At 35.9% G+C, this 8,020-nt stretch overlaps 1 protein-coding gene across 1 annotated transcript in view; it reads right to left on the bottom strand.

Annotated features, from left to right (window-relative positions):
• Window positions 1-8,020, bottom strand: part of LOC144979890 (aspartate--tRNA ligase, mitochondrial-like) — a 59,851-nt gene that overhangs the window by 12,850 nt on the left and 38,981 nt on the right. Inside the window, 1 exon segment of the mRNA XM_078927138.1 lies at window positions 1,213-1,368. Coding sequence (XP_078783264.1) covers window positions 1,213-1,368 — 156 coding nt within the window.

The raw sequence follows: 8,020 nt of genomic DNA, 5'->3' as shown, positions 1-8,020 counted from the left end.
GACATCTGCTTTCGATTCACGGTGACCCACATCCACCGCGTCAAATCGTAGCCATCGTTAACTTATAGCCTGACACTGACCAAAAAACGACGTCAAATAAAATGCCAGTCTTTGGCCACAAAAGAAAACAAATCGTGAGTTGTATTCGATAGTTCAACCAATGGGACCACTTGTTTCCATGAGCTCTACTAACAACAACTCACTAGGCGGTGCAAAATCCAAATAATGACGTCAAAATGCCAGTCTTTTTGGGTTTCTGTGTCAGGCTATAACTTAACGATGGCTAAGGTCAAATCCACGTTCGTCGGACCGCGTACGAAAAGTCTGTACGTCTAAAGGGACAATAAAAGTGGGCTTGGTAATAAAAATTAAATTTTAAGCCTGAGATATAAAACAAGAGTTTTATAATGTCTTTATTGAGGAGATAAGAATTTGTATTTTTTGTTGTTTTTTTTTAAACTTCAAATAGTTAAAATGTCCTCATGTTATAATTTTTTACTTTGAATTCCTTTCCATTAGAGCCTTAGGGCCCATGGAGCCGGAGAATATCCCGGTTTCTATAGCGTTAAATAAGCAACTGCTTGCTACTCTTTGGATAGGACGCTTGTCCATTGCAAAGTATTTTCCACCAGATCTAAGAAACCCAGCTACCCAATCACTGCTGGGTGGATAGAGATATCAGAACAGAAGTCTCGACTTCAACTGGGATCAAACTATGGCCCTTTGCGTGCTCTACCAGGCTGGGCTATTGACTTTAAACTGATAATCTTTCCACCAGGCTCATTCCGACATAATATCAATTGTGAGTGGTAAGACACAAATAGCCTTTTGTAGAATGTGTTTTTCAAAGCATTGAGATACCAAAAGGATGAAACCATTGTTCACCATCATCATCGTTGTCATAATTATCATCACCACTACCATCGTCGTCGTCGTCCTAATCATCATCATCATCATCATCATCATCATCATCATCATCATCATCATTATCGTCGTCGTAATCATCATCATCATCATCGTCGTCGTCGTCGTCGTCATCATCATCACCAAATCATAATCCTCATCAACACCTTTATCATAATCATTACAATCATCATAATCATCATCGTCGTTGTTGTCAACACTATCATCATCATCACTATCCTCCTCATTATTATAAACATCACCACCACCATCATCACCCCAACCACTACCACAACGACCACAACCTACCGGTTGGAAACCTATCTGACAGGCAAACAGGACCAGATCAGATGCCTCCAGATGCCCAAGGGTCGTGGATATCATCCGCTTACAAGACGCGTCTAGGTATCGCCCTAAGCCAGAACCCCAATCTGTTTCGTCTTTGATCTTGCAAGACACCAATTTCTGAAAAGTAACCATGTATATCAATAACATATTGAAAAAAAAACCCACAACAAACAAAAAAGAAAAACAAAACAAAACAAACAAAAAACCCCAACAAAACAACAAAATAAACAAACAAGAAAACCAACAAACAACACCAAAATATTTTTTTTAAATAGTCTAATAGATAAAAATTACAAGTAACAAATTGGGCATTATTTTCTTCTTCTTTTTAACGCTACTTTTAAATAAATAAATAAATACATAAATAAATAAATATGAACATTTATGTCTATTTCCACGGATTTACCATGCTGCGCTTCAATTGAATTTTTGAATGCGCTTCAAAATGTTTTATTTATTCCCCGGAGCAAGCTATTTCCATTTCAAGAAGTACCAGTTGCCTGTTAGGCGTCATTTTTGTACAAACAAGCTTACAATATGCCAACTGCCTATAGCCAGGTACTAATTCATGCCTGAGTCAGGTTGGTGTATAATACATCGTGTAAGCAATAGCACGGTCATTATAAGAAAGGCAAGAAGCAATTGATCGCACTGACATCTTTAGCACCACAACTATCCTATCTTAAAGTTAAATTACCCACGGATAAAGACGCTCGTTGAAGATCTCCTTTTAATATAAATCTAAGTCGAAAAGAATATATATATATATATATATATATATATATATATATATATATATATATATATATATATATATATATATATATATATTATATATTAGAGGCTGAGTCAATGTAATGTGAACAATCCATGGTTTACTAGTCAACTTGTTCATAGTTGAAGGTCTGATAACCCAAATGTGGGCTCAATTTCATTGTCTATTACAACATCAACAACGGACGTGCCTATATTATTATTTGCAAGTCTGATACCCGAACGCAACGATGGGCTTGAATTAACATTATTGAAATGGACATTATTTTGGGTTTGTTTGAGAGTATTACCGTTCCAGAACTACGAGTCCAACACAAATTGGGTTATTAGCGAGGAGTGTAGAAAGGTATACGTCGACCTCGAATATTATTAAAGAAATAAGAAAATTATGAAGTAGAGACAACTTAAAGACCCCCCCCCCCCCAAAAAAAAAAAACAAAAAAAAAAACAAAAAAACAAAAAAACAAACAAACAAACAAAAAAAAAAAAACAACCCAAAAAACAGTTTAATTTCTTAGAAGGTGAATAAATGTGACCCTTTGTCCCAAAACGGTATTATGTCGGATTTAACCAGAGGCCAATAATTAAGGGATTTTTAAGTTGGAATTACAAGAAATTTGAAATTATAGTTTATGTCAGTTTAAGAAGTTTATCTAATCTCCTCAATAAAACATGAAAACTTTACCCTAGTCCTCATAATATTATTTTGACAATAAATTTAAATTATAGCATCGACTTCATCCCGACAAAATACCGTTTTGAGACGAGAAGTCACAAATGGAACGTGAACAATTGGATTCAATAGTCTGATGTCACGTCGCCCAGTAAGCATAAGGGCGTCCGCCATTGTTCCGATAGTTTAGAACCAGTTACAACGTTACCATGCGTCATTACGAGGGAAGTGACGTCATGACTGTTGAAGCCTATTCATAGGTTATAAGCGATGTGTACTTATCCGTAGGTCTGATAACCATAACTGTTATGGGCTTATTATAGTTGTAATGGAAATACTCTCGAAACATTGCAAAATGTAGTCCATTACAACAATGTTAATTCCAGCCCATAATACGCTTCTACAGTCACTTCCCTCGTAATGACGCATGGTAACTTAGCAACTAGGTCTAAACTATCGGAACAATGGCGGACGCCCTTATAAAATATTTCTCCGACGAGCATAAAAGCGTATTCAGAGTGAAAAAAAAAACCCATTATAAATCTTATCATGTTTTGACTTTTACACATTCTGATCACATGACATATGAAAAGTTCTAGCCAGCATGAAGAATAAAAAGTACCGATTTTCTTTGTTTAGAACCACGATGGCCGCCGTTGCTGGGTGACGTGACACCAGGCTATTGAATCCAATTGCGTTCGGTTATCATATCTGCAGATATAGATAGTATGACGTTGACGCCACTCAGGTCTTTGTTATTGCTTTTTTTGCCATCCGCATTTATGAGTAGTTCTCACTAAACTGTATTAACCGGACTATAAACGTTCAAGGTTACACATAGTTTTGTGTGTTGGTCCGTTATACTTCCGGATGGCAATGTTGTGAGCTTCTTAGCCAAGCGCATACCATCTTTAGGCACGTCGGCTATTGTCTATGTGCGTGCAGATCGGATAACTGAATGGAATCACGGGCTTGATGTAACATTAACATTGTTGTAATAGACATGTTCCGTTAGAATGATAGTAGATAGTTTTACACAAACAAATCAATGACACAATAACAAACTGGGTTATCAGACCGGCAAATAACCTAAATAGCCTTTTACACGATATGATCAAGAAAGAAACTTAATCTTACTAGCAGAGGACTCGCTTCACAAGCAAAGGGACAGGGATCGAACGCGGATGCACTCGAGATATTTTTTTACTGACGCCCACCCCTGTCTACCCAGCAGTGATTGGGCAACTGGATGTGTTGGAACTGTCGGAAAGCACTTTGTGATATACTATTGTCCTATCCAAAGAGTAGCAATTTCACGCTATAGAAACCGGGATAAACTCCGGCTCTATGAGCTTTATCTAACGCATGATATGTTACCTATTGACCCAAAATGGTATTATATCCCATTGACAATCAGGTCCATGGCTCAAAATATGTATTTGATGAATAGGTTTCTTAATGTTGGATTTTCAACAACAACAACAACAACAACAACAACAACAACAACAACAACAACAACAACAAAAATCGATTGTTCAAGATATATAAATATAAGCGATTTTTCCACCTGACCGTTGTTTTTGGGGTGTTTTTTTTTCTTTTGTTTGGTTTTTTTTTCAGGGTATTTAAAAGCCATTGCCCATAACTATGATATTATGTGAAATAACGATCTGTAAAAGTGTTTAGGAAGCAATGCCAGGAAAAAAAAAACAAGAAAGAATAATACATGGAAAGAAAAAAAAAACATCCCAAAAAAATCAGGTCGTATTTTTATTTTTAGAACGCTCCAGTACCTGCTCCCGGATTTGTCACATTGAAGTGTTATAATATTGTGTATGTTATGTTGTGTCGATGTGAGCCCAAGAAGAGGGATTTTAAAGTTAAAGCGAACAGAAGTGTAAAAAAGAGAGAATGGGAAAAGGAAAAGGGAGATGGAAAGAAAGAAAGAAAGAGAGAGAGAGAGAGAGAGAGAGAGAGAGAGAGAGAGAGAGAGAGAGAGAGAGAGAGAGAGAGAGAGAGAACAAACATTATAACAAAAAAAAATAATAATAATAATAAATGACACAACAAAATTAGTTCACATTTGATTGGGTCGGTCCATCTAGATAGATGATCTATCTATCTAAACAATCGTAATATAATTTATCCGTATGCAATCAATACAGGAATAATAATACGGTTATCAACGAGCCATCCAGTGCTGGAATCGTTTAAACCAATCATCTGGCAGATCGTGAACCATGATAAACGGCCGGCGATAATATATGCTGTAATAATAACGTTTGCTGCCATATCGCACAATTATAAAATCCTGATGACCATGAAAAAAAAAAAAAAAAGAAAAAGAAACAAACAAAAAGCAAACTGTTACTTCAAATTTCGATGGATGAAAATGACCCCTTTGCTTGTCAAAACAGTCTTAAAAATGAAAATTCAAAGATGTGCAAGGTGTACTTATTTGTTTACTCATTTATTTATTTATGCATATATTTATTTATTTATTTATATATCTATGTATGTATTTATTTATTTATATATTTACTCATTTATTTATTTGTGTATTTATTTATCTATTTATTTGTGCATTTATTTATCTATTGATGTATTTATATATATACTCTCTATAATGCTTTGGTCGACCAACTTTTACCACTTCGCTTTTCAGTATGCATGTAATCTTTGGATAACTATATCTAGATAGTTTCTTTAAATTTTGTGATGTACAAGAGAATCATAATGAGAAAATTGTCGGTTACATGGTAACGAATGTGACGATTTTCCTATGGGTGGTAAGGAGAGGGTTAAATAGGATAACAACAGTCAATAGAGCAGAGTATTAATAACCCCAAATACACAATCACTGCTGGCTGAGAATCAAAATTAGAAAAGGGATGAATAAAGAAGAGATTAAAAGAAAGAAAAAAAATCCACACGTTCCTGGATCACAGAAAGTCATCATCATCATCATCATCATCATCATCATCATCATCATCATCATCGTCATCAACTTCAACGCCGCCATTATCTTAAGGGTAAGACCAAGAACAGAACAAAAAGAAGAGAAACAGATGAATAGAGAGACTGTGATAATTTCTGTGAATGACAAAAAAGTCATGTCATCATCATCGTCATCATTACGATCATCGTCATCATCATCTTCATCATCATCATCATCATCATCATCATCATCATCATCATCATCATCACCATCATCATCTCAACAACTATCACCACCACCACCACCATCATCATCATCATCACAAACTTCATCTTCATAGCCGTCTAAGGAGAAGAAACGAGAAGAATAGAAAGGAAAAAAAAGGCGGATAGAGAGAAAGAAAGTAACGATAATTTCTGTGTATGACGAAAGAGCCCCAGTCAGCGTAACCCGACCCGGCCTCTATCTCGCACGCCGGGGCGATAGGTTCTCGCTTACCCCCCATTGCTATCGCCATCCACTGATTACGGACGGACCGCCAAGCACTAATTACTTGCTAACGACCCGCGCCGGAGATTGCACCAAAAGAAAAAAAAAATAATAATAAATAAATAAAAAGCAGAATGTATCTTTTAACTCACTCAACCCTAAAACCGATTATATCCGTAGTATAGATAGAATGCGCTTGGCCAAGGAGTTCACAACATTGCCATCCGGAAGTATAAAGGACCAACACACAAACACTGTGTAACCATGAACGTTTATAATCAGGTTAATACAGTTTAGTGAGAACAACTTACAAACGCGGATGGCAAAAACAATAACAAAGGCCTGAGTGACGTCATCTGCATACTATCTATAGATTGAACGAAGATGACGTCACTCAGGCCTTTGTTTTGTATTTTGCCATCCACGTTAATGAATAATTCTCACTAAACTGTATTAACCAGACTATAAACGTTAAAGATTACACATAGTTTTGTGTGTTGGTCAGTTCTACTTACGGATGGAAATGTTGTGAGCTTCTTATCCAAGCGCATACTATCTATACCCGGGGTTACTTTTACCCCATGCCTATTTATTACATTTTTCTGGGACAAATTATAGGAGTATTATCAAAGCTAATGTTTTTAGTTTTTATATGCTAATGATAGTCGAATAAAACTATCTATGCACATGTTCATTTTTAGTACATTTTTTTTTCCAATTTTGAAAAGTAGCAAAAAATTCTAGGATTGAGTGAGTTAACCCACGTTCGCACTGTGTATCCTCATTTAAAAACCTTAAAACGTTGCTGGTCGACTTGTATAGATACAACGAAGTTCATGTCACTCAGGCCTTTGGCATCCGTGTTTTGTGAGTAATTCTCACTAAACTGTATTAACCAGACTATAAAGTATTAATCAGACTATAAACGTTTAAGTTTAAGGTTGCACATAGTTTTGTGTGTTGGTCCGTTATCAGATTTATAAAGTTTTTCTCCTCTAGATAAACTTTTATGCTCGTCGCAGAAGTATTTCATAAGGGCTTCCGCCATTGTTCCTATAGTTTAGAACCAGTTAAGTTACTATACTATACGTCATTACGAGGGAAATGTGGTCTTGTGGTATGACACTCGCTTTCGGATCGGAAGGTCCTGGGTTCGAGCCTCGCTCGGCGCATAGTTGAGTCCTTGGAAAATACTCTTTATTCACATTCTCTCACCGTACTCAGGTGTTAAACGAGTACCTGGCCGTCAACAGCGTTGTCTCTGTCGGAAAGAATTGTAATATCGCCTAATAGGCGTTATGTCTCGTTCTACATGTTACGTGTTGCTGTTGGTCAGGAACCTTTTGTAAAGCGCGTTGAACAAATTTAGTGGATATTGCGCTGTATAAAAGCTCTACTTTTTTTATTAAGAAAGGGTAGATTCGTTTGTTTGTTTTGTTATTTTAATGGGGTTTTTCATATTTTCTGTTCAGGAGGAATAAGTATTAGATTACTTGGAGAAAAACAATAATTGATGACACTTTGAAATCTTTCAAATTACAATCAGTGTCCGTTCTGATTGACCAGTGTTATTAGCTAGATATAAAATATGTCACAGACATGATCTCGCCTCAATTAATCGGCTATTCTGATTAAGCGGCGTTTCTAAACGGTTGCAACTTTAATTAACTTAAACTAACAATATTACTATAAATGAAATTCTGCTAAAATCAGCTAAAACATACAAAACATTGCTGAACTAGAAACGGACCAATCCCTTGAAAGCATTGCTGGGGGAAAAATAAATACAAAAAAAAAAAAAAAACGAAAAAAAAAAACAACAACAACAACAAAGAAAAGAAAAAAGGAAAAAAAAAATAGACCCAAAACACAAACAGGACACAATCAGATCTGCA

This window comes from Berghia stephanieae, chromosome 9 (genome assembly GCF_034508935.2).
Source record: "Berghia stephanieae isolate SIO BIC M18660-M18661 chromosome 9, UCSD_Bste_1.3, whole genome shotgun sequence".
Lineage (NCBI taxonomy): Eukaryota > Metazoa > Mollusca > Gastropoda > Nudibranchia > Aeolidiidae > Berghia > Berghia stephanieae.
This window is presented reverse-complemented; position numbering and strand designations above follow the sequence as displayed.